At 45.6% G+C, this 19,493-nt stretch overlaps 1 protein-coding gene across 1 annotated transcript in view; it reads left to right on the plus strand.

The window, feature by feature from the left end:
- ABCA4 (ATP binding cassette subfamily A member 4) overlaps positions 1-19,493 on the plus strand; it is a 1,055,123-nt gene that overhangs the window by 261,023 nt on the left and 774,607 nt on the right. Inside the window, exon 5 of the mRNA XM_086957892.1 lies at positions 15,850-15,939. Within this exon, the coding sequence (XP_086814018.1) occupies positions 15,850-15,939 (90 nt within the window). The remainder of the gene's footprint in view (positions 1-15,849; positions 15,940-19,493) is intronic.

Raw genomic sequence — 19,493 nt, forward strand, 5'->3', positions numbered from 1 at the left:
GCTTTTTCTTTTGATTGGTTGGGCCATACTTTCAGGCTCCAAACCTACTTGTTCACCCTTTTTCCTGCTCTGTGCTCTCGTTTGTACACACACCAATTCAGGGATACCCAGCATGGCTGCATGGGTTATTTGCTCAACCTCAGCCCAGGCTGAGGTTACTAGGTCATTTCCAAGCAGACAGTCAGCTGGCAACTTCTGAGAGACCACTACCTGTTTCAGGCCAGCAACCCCTGCCCAGTCTAATGTAACCATAGCTAAAGGATGAATAGTGGTAACACTGTCAGCATTGGTGACTGGGTGAGTTTTCCCAATCAGGTATTGCTCTTGGGAAGCCAGTGTATTTCTCACCATAGTGACACTGGCACCTGTATCCTTCAGGGCTTCTATCCTAGTTCCATTAATGTAAGGGTATTGCAAATACTTCTTCAGGTTGGGTGGCCACACAGCTACAGTGGCAAACTCCACTTCCCCCAAGGAAACTAGACTTGCTTGAGTGTATTCCCAGACTTGTTCTGGGCACTCCTCTGATCCTATTTGTAGACTTGCTGTCCCAGGAGTAGCTGTACTGGGTGCCTTAGGGGCTTTGTTGTGGGGGCAATTTCTGTCTACAGTTAAATGACCCAACTTCTTACTGTTGTTACAATAGGCCTTGGAGGGATCAAAGTTCTTCCCCCTGTAGGGCTGAGGCACATAGGGAGTAGTTTGGGACCCACCCACCTGTACAGGTTTTTGGGGCCCTTTGGAAGACTCAGACTTTTTATCTTGGGGATTCTCACCACCTTTCCCCTGGGGAGGTTTGGTAACCACCTTCTTTTGGTCACCCCCAGTGGTTGTCCTTGTCAGCCTAGTCTTGACGAAATGGTCTGCCTTCTTCCCTAATTCTTGGGGAGAAATTAGACCTAGGTTTACCAAATGCTGATGTAACTTTTCATGTGTGCAGTTACGTAATATATGTTCCTTCTTAAACAAATTGTAAAGTCCAGTGAAATCATGCACATTATGTCCAGCTAACCAATCATCTAGTGTCTTTACTGTGTAGTCCAGGAAGTCAATCCAGGACTGGGTCTGGGTTTTGTGAGCCCCCCTGAATCTAATTCTGTATTCCTCAGTGGTGAGTCCAAATCCCTCAATCAGAGTGTACTTCATGAGGTCATAAGACCCTGCATCTGGCCCAGAGAAGGTCAGAAGCCTGTTTCTGCAGTTACCAGAGAACAGTTCCCACAGGAGTGCCCCCCAAAGAGGTTTCTTTACTCTTCTTATTTGACAAGCCCTCTCCACGGTTGTAAACCACTTGGTGATGTCATCATCTTCCTCAAATTTAGGGACAATCCCTTTGGGGATTTTAGAATCAGAGTTCTCTTCTCTATCCTTATTTGTATTATTGCTGCCACCATTGATGGGTGCTAAACCCATCTCTTTCCTTTCTTTTTCTAGAGCCAGGATTCTGGACTCTAGGTCTATTCTTTTGGCCAGCTTTGCTAGAAAGCTGTCCTCTTCACTGGGGTTATTCCCAATGTTTTGTCTGGGACCTAGCCCGCCTGCGTGAGGCCTAGGATCCCAAAAATTGATTCTTGGAGTAAAGGGTATGGGGGCCCTCTCCTCCCTAGAGATGACTGGGGAGGGGGGAAATTATCCTCCTCCTCTGACACCTTTCCCCCATCTGACTGGTCATCACCATTTCCAGAGGGGTGGCCTTTAGCATACTCAGTCAGGAGCTCCTGGAGCCCTTGTTTGGTTGGATGCAGGCACATGACTGTATTTTTAATTTTGCATAATGACCTCAATTCCTTGAAAGACAAGTGTAAGTAAGGTGTGAGGTCGAGCTCCTCAACCAGGTCCATGGTGTTATCTTCACTAATAGATGGGTTCTGTTGAGACATTCTAAACTGACAGTTCTAACCCTCTACCCTTGACTATAGTGATTTTTATTTTTCTAGAATTCTAATGGTACTTTAAGCAAGGCCCTGACAAGACTTAGTATTTTGGAAATAATTCTAAAGGCAATTTTATGAGTTCTGTCATGTGATCAGATGGTAACCAAGTAGTCCAACAAATGCAAGTTTGTATCCCACCGCTGATCCACCAATGTAGGAAAGTGGCTCTGTATATACTGTTCCCAAAAAGGTACAGTGTGCACAGACCCCAGAGGTTTGGCAGAGGCTAAAGTTAGATATAACCTTACTCTCTAAAGTGGTAGCTTGGTCGAGCAGTAAGGCAGTATCCCAGGACAGCGTGAAGCATTTTTTTGTACACACTCAATCAGCAAATGGTCTGACACACTCAAGAACTGAACTCTAGCCAATGGTTTTATATCAAAGGATATAGTTGTTTTATTTTAGAACCAACAGGTATCAAAATATACTTTTCTCAATTTGAGGGACTTTAGGTAATTACTTTGCAAAAAGGCAATAGACTTTGTAAACACAATAGCTACAGTGGTTGCAATAGGCAACACAATTTCAAACAAATTTAACATTGAGCTCAATAGGTTTTGCTAGATAAATGCTGTTGATTACTTTATGGATTACTTTTCTAACCCCAGGACTGGATCCTAGATTCAATCTCGGGACATGTACTGTAAACAGTTAAGTAAAAGCGTTTTGGTTACAGTAGTGATTTTCAAAGAATATAAATGTATTTTCAGTGAAAACCAAGCAATGTTTTCCTATGGGAGGAAATTCAAGTCACAGGTAAAGTAGGTTCTCGTTACTTTTGTAATACAGTACTGGACTCCTAAGTTCAGCACTGGGACCTCCACCTAAGACAGGTGAGTAATTGTGTTTTGGTAGTTGGTATGATTTTTGAAGAATATTTGTAGTTTGCAAAAATCAACAGAAGAAATTTCACAGAAAAACAGTCAATTGGATTCCTATGGAAGAAAATTCAGTAACTGGTAAGTACAGTTATAATTACTTTTGCGGTTCAGCACTGGGATAAAAGGTACAGTACTGGTTTCTCTCCTGTTCATGGGTGAGTAATTGGGAATTCGTTATTCAGCTGATTTTAGATGAATATTTTAAAGTTTAAAAACTCCACACGAAGAAGAAATTTCAAGTGAAACCAGTCAATGTTAACCTATGGAGGGAAAATGAGTTATCGGCTTTTAGGTAAGTATTCGACTGGTGGAATTAAGGTTCTGGGCATAGACTCAGGGGTCTCCCAGGGTCAGAAAGGTACAGTTGTTACACCCTCAGCGGCACAGGGGCAGCCGGGTGCCGAGAGAGTAGGCCCAATGCAATCCAATGGAGTGCAGGGGGCCTTTCGTTGGTGGTTGCAAGCAAGCAGGCCACGCGGCTGTGGGAGCTAAGCTCCTGGTCACTTACTCAGAGCAAGTGGGTAAGTAGAGTAGGGTAGTAGTTGCACTTCCAGCAGCACTCGGGCGGCTGGGTGAAGGGTGCTTTTGAGCCGTCGGGCGCGCAATGTTATCCAATGGGAAAGTTAAAAAGTGAACAAAGGCTGCAGACTCGGGGACGGAGATTCTTCAGGTGTGACCACTGCTTAGAGAGGTAAGTTGGGATCTTGAAGAAGAGGTAGACACCCCAAAGGAAGGCACAGGGAGCCACAGGGAGCCGGGTGCAGGGGTGTCTTTTGGTGTCGGGAAATCTTACCCTCAGCTGGTCGCGGTTGGAGGGGTCCCTGTTTGTGAGGCTGCAGGCGTCGTCTGAGTCATCAAGGAGGGTCGTTGGTCACAGTCTCCGGGGGGACGTCCTCGTGGTCTTGGATCACTCGGGCACAGGCCAGGCTCGTCGGGTGCAGAGTGGACTGGATTTGCGGTTTCTGGGTGGCACTAGGGGTATTGCTGTTTGAGCAGAACCACTGCTTGTGGGAGTCCCAGCCATTTGGAAGGTTCAAGGCAGGCAGGTCCTCCGGGGCGTTCGAGGTTGCTGTCCGCGGGAGACGCCAGAGTTTCACAGGAGCAGGTTCAAGGATCACAGGCCTGTAGAGTTCTGGGGCCAAGTCAGTGGGCGTCGTCCTCTTGTTAGCAGCTGCACAGCAGGTCTTCTTGTTTCTTGTTCATCTTCTTGTTGCAATCGGGATCAGAGGAAGAAAGGTTCAGGGTGCCCCTAAATACTAGATTTAGGGGCGTTACAGGTAGGGCAAGGGCAGGGACCAATGGGTCCCTGTCCTTGAGTGAGTACACATCCTAGCCTGCTCCTCTCCTGTGGGAGGGGGACAAGGGTCTAGCTCTGATTGGGTAGGGCTCCCCATCCTCAAGATGGCGGTAGCCCGGAGTTGTGCTTCACCTCGCCTCTCCCACCTGAGGGGTGGAGTTGGCACAGGCTGGAACACACCCTTTCCTGACGTAGGGTTTCCCGACAGTCTTCATGCCAGAGTGGGGGTAGCACTGGTGTGGGCCAGTTGCTGAGTACAGCAAGTGGCCTGGAGAAGCTCACAAAGGCAGCATGCCTTTGAAGCTTCCCCCTGCCCATCCTGGGGGAGGAGACCTAGCACCTCGCCCAGGATGTGCATTGTTGCAGGTCCAGGAGAACGGGGGGCTCTCCACCCAGGGGTCCAGCAACATGTCTGCTGTGTGGCAGCCTCCCAGACAAGATGTGGATTGTAGGTTAGGTTTGAGGGGGCATCCCCAAGATGCCCTCTGTAGTGCATTTTACATTAAATCCCACACTGGCATCAGTGCGGGTTTAATGTGCTGAGAAGTTTGATATCAAACTTCTCAGTCTTCAGTGAAGCCATCATGGTGCTGTGGAGTTCGTAATGAAAACCTCCCAGCACCATATACTCTTAATGGCAGCACTGCACCTACAGTGTCCAGGAAGGGCCCTGTGTACTGTAGGGGCACAGGGCACACCACTGGCATAGGGCACCCAGCTAGAGGGGTGACTGATGGATGCCTGAGAAGTGACTTTGTGGGCATGGTACACAGGGATATGTGCCATTTCAACTCTATGTTTATTTCTGTATTTAGACACTCAGCCTGCAAAGGCAGTGTGTGGGTGTCAGGGTACAGGGCCACTAAGGGTGTCACAATAAGTGCTGCAGCCGTTAGGGGTCTTCTCTGGTCACCATGCCCTGGGTACCTAGGGTACCATTTACTAGGGGCTGACAGGTGGCCAGAGAGGCCAATTGGGTTTTAGTTTCAACACAGTTTTAGGGAAGGAACACGGGCCCTGGGCACCTGGTTGGCAGGAGCCCAGGGCACACTCAGTCAAAGTACATCAGCAATTCAGCAAAAAGTGGGGGCATACACATGCAAGAAAGATGGCACTTTCTCACAGGCTGCTCTTGTATTGTTTATATGAGGGGAGTCCGTTTTGGTTCACCTTCTTCAAGGGCTTCTGCCCTTGAATATGGTGCACTATCCCTATACGGGGATCAGGGATTAGTATTCTTGCTTATCCCATAAGTGATTAAGGTCCAGCCGTGAGCAGCCTTTACCTTTATTTAGTTGTTTATTATGTTGATAAAGCTTATTATATTTATAAAAAGTAACTGGACTTATTTGCAAGCCCCTTGCACCGCCAGTGTGTCACTTTTTGTGACACACTGGCGGCGCAACCTGCTGCCCCATATTTACAAGGACACACAAAGTCACTCTGCATGGCTTTTCGTGTTCTTGTAAATATGGACCCTTTACGTGCAACACTTTGCTTGAAAGGGATGTGCAGTGGGTGTTGCCGTGGGTGTTCTCACACAACACCCATGGCTTCTGCCGCATTTCCAGATTTACGAGGAGGCGTAGGGAGGTGCAACGAGTAGAAATATTTTAATTTCTCCTCGTTATTTTCCTCTTTCTATGCATGCTGCATTCTGCAGCACACATAGAACAAGGAAATCACCTTCCTGCACATCAACAATCCTTTAAAAAAATTACGTTTTGCAATTCTATGTGTGCTGTATTAAGCTGCACAGTTAGAAGTTTCAACATGCCATTTCAGATTGTTTATGTCCCTTCCTGCACATAAACAATCCCTCCCCTCAACAAAGGCACCCTTGCACTCTGGTGCAAATTTACCTGCATTGGCTCATGGCAACTAATTGTGCGCCAGAGCAGGGGAGAACAAAGGTATTCGTCATATCGTTGGAGCTATGATGCATCCCTGTGCTTCGGAATTAATGTAGCGCGGTGCAGCCAAATGCCTTGCGGTACCGAGCTGCATTTATTTCTTGTAAATAAGACCCACAATACTTCAAACAGTTCAAGTCCGCTTATTTCCATGCTCACCCTACGTGACACAGTCACTCTAAGCGACACAGTAATATGGAGACGCTTAAGTACCCAGCTTTTGACTGGTTTATGTACCACTGGCTAACATCATCCTCTAGGAGGCACCCTTGGCCTCGTCGAATGAGATGAAGAGGCTCCTCGAGTAGGGGCCCTGTTCCTGCTCAACAGGTGGATACCATGCGGTCCATGCCATATCGAGATGGCAGCAAAGAGTGGAGAAGGTTAGCCTATGTCAATGAGTTAGATCCAACTCCAAAGGCATTCCCTTTTTTGACCATTTATTCAAACCAAATCCTAATTCAATTAGAGATGCGGCTCATTCATCCCTGAGTTAGCGATGGTGCACATGTGGAATTATGCTCAACACTCTGACACATTTTCACCGATTTAATTTGCTGCAAGCAAAAGCACAAGCCAATCGGGAATTGTTTCTGGCCCAAACATCATCCGCTGGATTGTGCAATTGTGCTGCTGGGTTGAGATCCTTGTTAAAGGTCCTTTCCATCTGATTCCTTTCCACAAGGATGAAGATATCCTGCCACACCCAGAATGCTGTCAAGATGGCTCCAAGAGTGAAATGGTCCACATTAACGTCTTCTGTAACCTGAACATCACTAATTTGAACCGTGGCAAGGGCAGCTCAATCTTTCTTTCTTCTGAGATCAATAAACCAAATGTCATTACATTAGGCAATAGTTGCGCTTGTAATTTATAGGAGCAAATGAAGTGTGGTATGAAGCAGAAATGCTCACAATCTCTGGTAGTTCTTGACACACCTGCAACCCGGACACCATCACACTGCAGCCAATGAAGTGTAAAAAAGCAAAATCAAGACTACAGACCTTTTCCATGTATGCACCGAGGATCTGGAAAAACATCCCCATATCCACCAGGATCTGCTTTCTAATGCTGTTTCAACCAAGGAAAGCATTACATTGTCCCCTCTTTAAAGAACACTACATCACAATGCATTAACGGTCCACAACCCATCTTCCTTTATGGTTACCTGTTGTCTTTATGATTATTTATGAATATGTGCAGTGTACCGCTGCCTTTTGGCTAAGTTTAAGCTGTCAAAATAACAAATATATAGGGGGCATGTCTTAGCCAGCGAACATGGAGGTCGCTGTCTGCGTGAACTCAGCTCCACCATGCAGGCAAAACGCACGAAACCGCTGCTCCGTGGGCTCATCCAATCTGGGCTGAGCCTCCCTGGCGGCTGACATCCCACACCTGATAGCCCAGGTGCTGCAGCACGTAAAAATAGTCAAATTCGTTGCTGTGCGGAGGAGAGGGTCAGACCCCGCAGTGGTCTGAATCGAGCAGAGCAGGAGTAGGCATAGCAGCAGGCAACTGCGCGAGTACACCTGAGGGGCCGCTTCTGAGCGTCGCTTGAGTGATGCTGTGGGGCACCCTCATACATTCCCCCTAAAGATCCTCCCTGGTCCAACCAGATGAGATATGACCTTGGGCCCTGGACTGCTGGGGCCAATGAGTGATGGAACACCTTGCGGCTCGGGTGCTGGTAGACACGATGTTCTAGGGCTTTCAATGGTTCTCTGGTGTGAGCGACAGAATCTCGATATATGTGGACAGTGTCCTGTTGTTTTTGGGTGACCCGGAGTTGTCTGGACCTAGAGCCCTTCAAATTTTTTGTATTTTCAGAATGTGCTCTGGGCTTCACATGATCATAAAAACATCCTCAATCTATCACAAAGTTCCTTGCCCAATGGACATGCTGTGGGCAGAGGAGATACCAATAGACTCCGAGGGGTTCAAATACTTGGGGTCACCAAGGTCCTTTGAATAAAACTTGGTGCCCCAACTGGAAGACATTTTGAGTGATGTAAAACTATGGTCAACTCTTCCTCTGTCCCTTCTGGGACGTTCTGCCATCATTAATATGGTCTCCTTGCCGTGCCTCTGCCACAGAACCACCCTTACCCAGTGGAGGGGGCCTTTTTTCCTAAATTGAACGCTGACATCAGAACGCTGTTGTGAGGGTGGGATCTGCATTTAATTGCTCTGGGAAAATGCTATCGTCCATTTTACAAGGTAGGGATAGCTACGCCAGACTTGCTTAGGTATTACTGGCAGCACACCTACTTGCTCGTCAGGGGATTTCATGATCTGGCATATGCAGTGGAGGGTCGTGGATGGGTCGTCAGAACCTTCGACACCTTCTATATGGTGTTGTCATGCCACAGACTCTTCCATCTAACACATGAGTGGTGCTTAAGGTCTGGACAGCTGCAATAAAACTTACAGGTTGGGCCGGTAGGTTAACACTGGAGACTTTGCTGTGGCAGGGAGCTAAGCACCCAAGGGTCATGGCCCTCTGAGGTTTTACTACCTGGGACACCATAGCCAATTTCACACTGAGGGATATTATCCACAATAAGATATTGAAGCCTTTCAGGACCTACAGCAAAAATATGAACTGCACTGAACACAGTTTTTCCGTTACCTGCTACTTCGGCACACACCTTGCTTCTCATACAGTCAGAGCATTCTATCCCCAAATTTTCCCAATTGGAAGCTAAACTTTTTCTCACAGACATGAAGGGTCCCAAATTGTCTGAGATTTTTAAAATGCCCTTATGCAATTTGCACTATCCAATGCTGGCAGTGAAAATGCCATGGGAAGGGGCCCTAGGTCAAATGGTTGCCGATGATTAGCCCCTCGGGAGGTGGTAATAACTTCACACTTTAGACTGATAGAGCTGAAAGTGCTCCATCGGGTCTAACATCACTACGGCACGTTTACATCGCATGGGCCTGATAGCCGCAGGGAACTGCTTCAGGTGCGATAACCCGCATGGGGATTTACTCCATACTTTCTGGCGTATACATTGTTGTAATCCTCAGGGTGTGTAGATGGACATAGGCTGCATAAAATTTAAAAAAAACGTAAATTAAAAAATTAAAGTTTAAAAACAAAGTAGTCCCCTAAAACAAGCGCCGGCCGCTACGTAGCGCTAACCGCGACCTACACCTGCGTGATGATGACAGGCGGGGAGGAGCGGTGACGAGCAGCGACGTGCAGCGAGGAGTGACGTGTGGCGAGGAGTGGCGCGGCACGGCGCCTCAGGTAAGGCGAGGCGGGAGGCGGGAGTCGGTCCGGGCAATGTCGGTGCGGGCGGGGGCCCGGGAGTGGGGGCTAAGTCCGGAGCGTGGCTGAGGTAAGGCAGAGGCGGGAGGCGGGAGGCGGGCGGTGGGCGGGAGGCAGGCGGGCGGGCAGCGGTATACGCAATGTCGGGGCGGGGGGGGGCCCGGTTTGGACTAAGCAAATGCTCAAAATGCAACCCCCAGCCCCCTTCTGCCCCAGGGCAACGCCGGGGCGGGCTGCTAGTATATATATATATATACATACATACATACATACGTACTTACACACATACATACATACATACATACATATTTACTCACCTGAAGACGAATTAAGTACTCCGAGCACGAATTTCGAATGAAAGTTAATATGCACAATATAAAAATGATGCAGCCTTATCAGTAAGTAACTATGTTTTACATTAGTTGTTCCAGTGTATACTGAGATGCGCACCCATCAAGTGAGTTGGTTTGATCAAGTTTGCAACCCGCTGGTGAATGGGCAATCCATTCTACCTGTTCTAAAACTGTGCTGTCACTGACAAGATGGTGGATTTTTTCTAGATCGTTGGATGATCTGCTGTGCTACATAATACGCTGCACATGGGATGGGGGCAGGGGGACAGATCAGAAGGGACTGATCGTTGACGATGACACCATGTCTAGAGGGAGTTATGCAAATAGCAGTGTGGTCAATAGGGGTGGCACCAGTGTATTTAATTCTCATTTATGTATAGTAGATATGCTCAACTTCCCGTGACCCCACTGCTAAGAAGACACAAATATAAGAGAAAAGACTTTCTCTCGAAGTAATTAGGTTCTGAAAAGGAGCATACAATTGAACGTAATACCTTCATTAATTATGCACAAGCATGTAATTAAACATCTTCCCCCCCACCCCCCCACCATGTCTAGAGGGAGGGTTGCTTTCATAGAAAAACACCAAACCTCAAATTGGCATTACCAATACTGACTGGAAGAATTCTACTGGAGACGCCCATAACAATAAGAACTCTTTTTCTGATCTTGCCAAATTATACCATTTAATTGTGTTATGTAAACCATGTAACATTACTGTCAAAAAATGCTCCGCAGCTAAATAAAAGATGTGTATATTTGGTTGTGTATTCCAGTGCGATTTTACGCCGTAACCATCTCTTTCAAATTCCATGTTTTATATTCAAAGTTAGGCATGAGTGTGCCTGACCCTTCTTTGCCCATATTTTGTTTTCCAGATTCAGATCTTTGCGGTAAGGTCGCACCCTCTTTCCTCCCCACGCCCTCTTCTAAGCAGACTCTTTTATTTGTGATCACACTCGTTGATTGCAACACGTCTTGGCCACTTTAAACAATTATGCAATAAACAACTCCCTCACAATGAACCAGGAAAAAAACGGTGTTTTTTTTAATCAAGAGTTCTTATGCCAGAACATGGTTTGCTGACGGTCAAAACTGATAGGAACTGACACCTATAAGTATGTAAGCGTTTATTTTGGCTGCCCCTTACTTTGGCAGGCTGAGACTGAGCATAAGAAAAATGCACTTTATTCTTTGGGCGGCGCCCTGTGTTCTTTTAATGGGCAGCTCGTAGACTTCTCAATGCAGCCTTAACTCCAGCGTATGGGGCTCAGACAGTTGCTTTACTCGTTTTGGGGGATCTTTTTTGGTTCCCAGATTGTCATTCATTGTTGGGGTGACTTGAAGGGCCTGTCTGAAGTCGGCTAATAGGCAGTGATGTAATACCAAACGATGCCCAACCCCACACCCCACCGGCAGAATGGGATGAGGGGCCCTGAGTCTCCCACGCCATTGTCCTTGGGAGGTGTGAGGGGGCCCGGGCCCTTGACATTGGGGCCACCCCCTGCACCGCAGGGGCTGAAGGAGCCTCTGTTACGTCCTTATTGTTAGGTCTAAAAAATGAACACCGGTGCATCATTTTTAATATGGGAAAAAGTGATGTACTGGCGGCGCAAGGGGGTGTGTAAATATGACCCTTAGGGCCTCATTTATGGGTATTTTGCCGTAGGGCAGCGCAGTACGGCAAAAGAAAAGGGCAGAAAGGCACAGTATCTATTAGATACGGTGCAATCCTGTCCATTTCCCCTGCACCGGTGCACAACAGGCTGCCGTGAGCCAACCAAGTCACCTTTGCACCATGGGTCAAGGGTGCCTGTGTTGCAGGAATGATTATTTTTGCGCAGGAAGGGAAACCTTCCTGCACAAAAACATTCACAAGATGTTTTTTCCTCAATAGAAAAACAAAGAGAAATAAAGATATTTCTCCTTGTTGTGCCTCCCCTGGAGAGGCGTAAGTTTTTGGCGCTGCCTCAGGCTTACGATTTCTCATAAATTTGGGGTAGTGTCAAAAAGCCATGGATATTGCTGGGAATGCACCCAGCAACACCCATGGATTGCCCCTTTCACACAGTTTTCTGCATGAAAGGGGCACATATTTATAAGGCCATGAAAAGCCACTGTGGCCTTATAAATATGCCAGTGGCACATTGCGCCACTGGAACGTCAAAAAAGTGACGTTCCGGCGGCGCAGTAGTACTTAATTGGCTGGAGCTGGCAACCAAGTCGAGCGAGCGCACTAGGCATCAATCTAATTACCAGTAGGCCCTATTGTATATGATAATAATCACATTCAGGAAAAGTCTGACATTGAAGTTTTTAGAAAATATCAGATGTGGTAATAGTCCCATATTCTGAGTTTCTGGGGAATACCATAAGGATTTTGCAGGCACATGCATCAATGTAGGTTTTTGCAAATACTTAATTGCGATTATTAAGGAATCGCAATTAAGGAAATGCAAAAGCCTATGCATGTAGGAATTGCTATAAAATTAGCGATTCCCAAACATTTTTTAATTGCGACTCGCAAATTGCGGCTTGCAATTAAGGAATGCCTTCCCATTCATTCCTATGGGCCTACAGGCCCATATGAATTAATGGGAGATTGCATGCGCAATTTGCGAAAACCAATAGGTACTCGCAAATTGCCCATGCAATTTCAAAGGTGCAAGGGTGTCAAAAGGACACCCTGTTGTACCCCTGAAATTGATCTGTGCACGTATTTGCGCACACACGGGGCATGTGTGTGTGTAACCTACAATTTTGAAAAATGCACTTTAGTGCATTTTTCGAAGTTTTTGCAAATTACCATCAAGTACAAATTGATGGAATTTTGCGCCCCCATTAGCAAATTCGCAATTTGCGATTCCATCATGCATTGCATTTAAGGAATCGCAATATGCAATTCCTTAAATGCAATCGCAATTTAACCCCTCTAACGCTCATGACGAGCTCAGCTCGTCATGAGCCACGGTTCTCGTGTGCTCATGACAAGCTCAGCTCGTCATGAACGTTAGAACGCTCCCACGTGGGGTTAATTCCTCTACTGTGCTGGGCGTTCTAAGGAATGGGCGTGGTCATGACGAACTCAGCTCGTCATGAGCACACGAGAACCGTGGCTCATGACGAGCTGAGCTCGTCATGAGTATGGGGGCGCTGTGCGCGCACCCTTTCCCCCAGCACAGCGGGGGAATCGGCCCGCAGTGAAGGGGTTAAAAATTCTCAATAATTTGCGATTTCTTAAATTGCGAGAGGCTGACAGGTTGATGCATCGCAGAAGCCCTTTTTGCAGGCGCAAATGGCCGATTTTTGCGAATCGCACAGTTTGCGCTCGCAAAAATGGTTGATGCATATGCCTGTTGGTCGTTATCATATACAAATCCAAATGTCTCAGTCAAAACCTCGCCTGCTCCACCTTGTTACATTCTGACAGCTTAACCTGCCGGAGATTAACAAACGCTGCTGTCATTATTGCACCTGGTGGTAATTATCACACACAAGAAACTTCGCACTACTTTTAATTGTGATCCCTCCGCAAACAGGTTTTTTGGTGCAGGGATTACAATTTAATGGGCCGCTTGTAAACATGATACAGATCTGCTTGGATGAAAATGGTGAAGAATTGTAATGGGTCACTGATGGTTTGAACTGAGCATTGTGGGTATACTTAACATCTGCTGTATGTCTACCTAAGTTTAAGAAACAGAGTTAAAAAAAAAGTGGATCTCTGCAAAAAAAACACACAATGCTAAAAACAACAAGGTAGATAGGCTACTGCTGTGTACTAAACCTGCCTAGGTTTTATATCACAAAGCCTACCATCACAAACCAAATCTAAGAATAACTGTCAAAGCCAGTAGGTCTCACCTTTTTAACCATTAGGCTTTACCAATGCATTTTGATGATGATGTGCAGCATCGTCAAAAAGCAAAATGCAAATGCACAGCAGAGGTAAAGAAAAAAAGAAGACAAAGGCACAATGATGCGACCGGTATTGCCTGTTGCATCAATCTATAGGCACATGTGCACACGTACAGAATGTTGCAAGTGCCATTTTCCTTTTTTATACTTAATGATCCAAGATGGCGGACCACACATGGATTAGTAAATACAAATATGTAATTGTTTTGTAGCATGAAAGTGCAAAATAAAAAAACAGTAGAGTGTGGGGGCAACAGAGGAGCGGGTGGACAGAGCTGGGGAGAGTTAGGTAAAAGCAGCACACGAGTGAGAGACCACCAAAGGGACCAAGGAAGAAACACACAATGGAGAGAACAACCGGGAGGACTTGGGTGGGGGAGTTTGATGGGGGAGAAGCACACAAGAGAGTGATCAGCTCAGGAAGGAAAGCAACACAGTGCAGGGGGAGAAAGAGAGCATAATGGAGCGGGGGATGAGGAGGTTTGGGGGCGAAGCACACGAAAGAGAGTGAGTAGAACATGAGAGAGCGACATGGAGCCTAGGTCAGTATTTAGCACAGGGAGAAGCACAAGAGGCAGAGAGCTGGAAAACACATGCACTCTTATGGAGTGCTTAACCAAAAAGAAAAATCATAGTTTCCTGAAAATGAGCAGTGGAAGAATACAAATCAGCCAATCAAAAGGGTGGTGAAGAGGGCATGTGCCAACAGAGGGACAGACACATGAAGAGGAAGGCCATCCATTGAATAAGACACAAGCAAAGTATAGTGACGATAAAGCCAACCAATGGAAAACTGTGGGTGGTAAAGCTCACCCTAAGTTCACAATAGGTCTTTCACATTCAGACAGCTTGCACCATCTGGTAGGCAAGCCTAAAACTGTTGAATACTGGAAATCACTAAGATTTAAGATACCACGTTTAGCACCTCATGTTGCTTGACTCTAATGGACCTTGGTGTGTGTTCCCCAGGAATAGAGATTGTGTTGGCTTTGCGAATCAGGAATTGCAAATGATACCCTACATTCTACGGCTGTAGGGGTTTGCAAATAGTAACGTCAGGTCTGGGACGTGTATCCTGACCCGGAAGCCATTCGTTGTGAGCAGGTAGGCCGAAGTACTTTTATAAGATTTTAAATTCTCTTTAGTTGCGTAATTTTCACAGCAACCATATCAGTACCTAATCGCCACTTATTAAAAACGGCAAAAAGCTTAGATATCATCTGAAAAATCGAATCTTAAACCAGGGCACGTTTGTTGGCCTACGGATGTATCAGTTTAGATATGGTATTCATTTTTTAATACTCATCAGGAGGGATTCATCACTGGTGGCTCCGACGAACGTAACCCTTATTAACTGATCATTAATAATAAGGTCTCTTTTATCAATTAAAAAACCACGGAGGATCATCTCCGGATTAGTTTTTCAACAAATCAAAACAGAAATTTTCTTAGAAAACTGTGTCCTGAAGAAGGTGAAGGAGATACATCTCACCGAAATGCTGCATCGACTTTTAGTTTTTTTTTGTGATGTATATCATAAATAATGTATTAAGAATATGATATGATTTTAAACCAAATATGACCACATTGTTTTAATTGTAATACATTTTTGATATTGTTACATTTGTTTGTTTATTTTTCTTAAGTATTTTGACCTACAATTTTTGTATGCTGCATAACCGTTATTACTATGTAAAGTTACAGATTCAACATATGATCCAGAGATTTATATAAGTTGATAAGGGGCTCACTTTGTTTTTTCAGGCCTGGGACTTGGACCACTGCCCATATCAGATAAAACATCTATAAAGTATATTTTATGGCCTTTAAATAATAATAGGAATTGATCCTTTATTTTGGATATGTTGAAATACATTGATGTCTTTCTTGGAACTGTAAACTGAATTTATTGATGTTGTAAAAATTAAATGGTTAGTTATCAATCGTTAATAAACAAAAAATAAATCAAATCTAAAATGTAATGGAGCAAGTTTAACTGGTGATGTTTATAGGCAGAGTGGGTGATAGATAAGGTCCAAAGAAAATATTTAATGTTGCAACTTTGGTTTCGTTTTTTTCTGAAGGTTGCAAATGTAATCTCACCATTATGATGAGTTAAAGTTATTAAAAACACAAAGAAATGTAAAACTCTCATCTAAGCTCCTCGCGGATGACAATTGGTTTTCACAATGATCATAATCTTTCTCATAAGAGAATTGAATGGAAAATGTAATAGATTATTTATATAACTGCCTGTCTCTGTTTGTTTTTTCTTTTAGCTTCCCACGGTGCTTGATAGTAGGTCCCCCGGTATTGATCTACAGTTTTGGGGGAACGTCTTTTCTAACATCTCAGATTCACTACAAGAGGTAAGGGTTCCATTAACTAAATTGAATCAAAGCTGAGTATTTAGGGCCAAGATTCGAATTTGCAAAATCAGAAAATTCATTGATCAAATATGTAGTCCTGAGGTTTTCAATCCACTAGAAAATAAAAAAAGCCAGGCTTTTGAGGACATCCACAAAGAATATGTATGAGAAAGATTTGTTTACCATGAATATCAGGAGAGATTATTTTGCATATTGGTTGATCATCTTGATAACCAAAATGTATTTCAATGTGTTATGGGATAACAAGCTCAATTTTCAAAAAATGTCAAAACAAAGAAAAAGAAAAACATTTGTAAAAGCAAGAGAAACCATATGTAAAACCTGGAATACATGACTATAGATGACATGTTTCCAATATACAGTTATTCTCGCATGTTATTTCTCACAATTTGGCCACTCAATCAACTGAAATTTCATTACCTACTCATCATTTGCTTGTCCCCATTCCTGCATCATGAGGTGTGTCTACCACCTGGAGTTAGTCACCCCACAGCCCACCTAAAGAAAAAAATGTAAGCTCTTCCCATTCCTGTTGGGCCAATATAAGACCACCTCTATTCAGAAACCTCCTGTTCTGTGTGTCTCCTTTGAGAGGCAGTTATCATGTGTCTCCTGTCTCTGCATGGGAGTTACTGCCTAGCTTGTGGGCCTTGTTTAGCCTTTTCCTGTGTTTTTGCGGACCGGATTGTTTTCCTGACCCTTGCTGAATTCCTAACTCACGGTCTATTCACAGCCTGTTTTATGCTGGCATTGAGAGCACCCACGCCACCCTGACGGAACCCCTTTCTGAGCCATTAAAAGATTAGCAAAACTAAGAAACCAACGTGATCTAAGGGGAAAAACAGTTGGGTCTGCTATGTGCCCAAAGTCTAAAGTGGGACAAAAAAAGAAAGGTACGAAAAGAGAAACAGGTGTAAAAAGGTCATATATGGAAACCGCGCACCAAGGGTGTTGTTGGAAGTGACTAGTCTCACCCAGGCAAGAAAGGCTGGGTGTGGACCTTCCCTGTGTGTGCTCTCTGCTGGGCTTGCGACTGGTGTGTGCCTGTCTGTTGAGCGGTGTTGGATACCCTTTGCTGGAGGAAAGGGGAGTGCCGCATTTCCCTTTATTTTCTTCCTGGGGTGTGGGCTGGACTTGGGATTTCCAATCTCTTCTGTGCACCTCCTTTTGGCGTTTGTGTGACCCAGTTGATCTGCTTGGTTTTTTTGAGGCATTGTGGTTCTCTTAAGATGTTTGAGCCTGCTCTTTGCCCCTACCTTATGGTTTTGGTTGTTGGGGTTTTTCTTCATGGTGAGGCTACGCAACACTGAATGACTGTCTATACTGCATGACTCAGGGGATGAGCCTAAGCCCTCTTCTGATTGTTCCTTCTGGGTTTGGGACATATGGTATCCTACCCTACCCTTTGTGCAGTACTGAGGCCCCTACACTGACAGACAGGTGGTTGCCCCTCATATGTCTTTGTTCGTGAGGCCAAATTGAGTTTACCCCATGCTCTCTGCTGGCCTTGGGTCTTGCCGGATATGTACCCTGCCTCTCTGTCCCGTGGTTATGTGCATCCCTGTCTCTACTGGCCCATGTGGTACCGGATCTGATATTTGTCCTTAATAGCTTACAACATGGCTCCTTCACTAGGGTAAAGGTGCATGCCCCACCTTTTCTGCGGCTGGGGTGTTTGCTGGTCTTGTGCTTCCAACTATTCTCTATGCTCACTGGGGATTACTGAATATGTGCTGCATATCCCTGTTTCATGTCTGCCCCTGCCTCTTTTCTGGGCTTGTTGGCGGCTTTTGTGGGCTGGCTCTGATATTTGGCTTGTCCTTACTTGCCTCTCTGTAGGTGTGGGGGTAGGAGTGGGGTTACACTGCTTGACTGGGGAGTGTGCAGGGTTTGACCACCTCCAGGTGCACCTGTTGGACTTGGGCTTTTTGGGACATGTATCCTGACTTCATTTTCCTGGACTCAGCTGACTTACTACCATCCCCTTTTCTTGTTGTTTTTGGAGTTGAACATTAGTAGTGGTCCTGTTGCTTGTGGCCTGCACTGTATTCATTACTGGTTAACCAAGGGCTTGTGGAATAGGGATTTGTCTGCGTGTTGTATCCTCCATGGTCTACCATACAAGCACACCCCTTTTACTTTGGTGCATGGAGTGTTGGTGGGTTGCCCAGACACCTTGTTCTGTATTTTGCTTGGATTGGCATCCTATGCTTGACTTGCTCTTTTGCTTCTTTTGGCCTCCAGGTAGTTTTTTAAATAAGACATCATATTAGTGGGACCACTCCGTCCAGTTTAGCCCTCCTCTTCTACTTTTTAAGGTGGTGTTTGTCATTGAGCTGTTCACCGTGCTTGAAGTTTTGATATGCCGTGGCCCAGGAGCGAAGTGCTTTTGTATTGGCGGTGCATGGTGCACTGATTGGCTTTCTGTTAGGGTCTGCACTTGCTTCCACCTGGCCATCGTGCTTGTGGATTGCATTGCTCTCTGATTTCTCCTGATAGCTTTGGCTGGGATTGGATTTTACCCTAACTGCTGGTGAGTGCTTCTGTCTTCTTGCTTTGGCTTTGACTCAGTCGCACCCTTGCAGTTGAGGTTGATCTTGGGGTTTTGTGGAAAATCTGTTCTACTTCTACCCTCTAACTGTGTATCACCTGTGAAGGGTTTTGTGATTGTACACTGGGCTAGCACCTCTTCTTTCTTTTGCTTGGGTTCTTTGTGCCTGGAGAAGTGGGAGGGGGGCTGGGTTGGGTCACTGTGGCCTCCCCAGTTTCATTGGTTCATACACTGGAGCTTCTGTTTTCGTGGATTTTGCTCTCGAGGCTTATTTGGCCTGGGGCTTGGTAATGGGCAGGTCCATGGACTTCTTGTTGGAAGTTGACCTTACTTGGGATGATTTAGCCTGATGGGGGTGATCCCCCTGTTCTTTGGTGGGCTGGCCAGCCTTGTGTTCATTAATTTTTGCAGGTAGTTTTGCTCTGGGTTATTCTCTGCCCTTGCAAAACTTTCTCTTCTGAACCTAACTGTCGTACAGGGCACTGGCTGGGACTCAGATGTGGGGCTTGCTGTGGTCTCTCTCCTTCCTCAACGTGGATCTGCAGAATGGTGTCCTCATTCTTGGGGTTGGATGCTCGTTGATGTGATGCTTGCTTACCTTGTGCATCATGCCCTTTGCTAGTCTTGGAGTATTGCTTTCTAGCCCTTTGGACACTCTTGCCAGTTTTCACTTTTGCTGGCCTCCCTCCTTCATATTTTGCTGTTTGCCCCTGGGGGCATTGGATGGTGTGGGCAGCCATGTCTTAGCCTTTTTCTTCTTTGTCCTTCAACACCCCCACCTTCTCTGTTAGGATTATTTTTTAAGGGCAGGTGGCTCTGCTTTTGTCCTTTGTAGGCTGCCTCCTGATCCTGAAGTATCATAGGTTTAATTGTGCCTTGTTTGGTGATCCACCCCTTCCAGGTATGTGCTGCTTGCTCAGTCTTTGCTGTAGGGGGAGACTTCCTCCTTTGCTCCACCAAACATTTTTTGATTAATCCTCCA

The sequence above is a fragment of the Lissotriton vulgaris genome, chromosome 1_1 (genome assembly GCF_964263255.1).
Source record: "Lissotriton vulgaris chromosome 1_1, aLisVul1.2, whole genome shotgun sequence".
In the NCBI taxonomy this organism is placed as follows: domain Eukaryota; kingdom Metazoa; phylum Chordata; class Amphibia; order Caudata; family Salamandridae; genus Lissotriton; species Lissotriton vulgaris.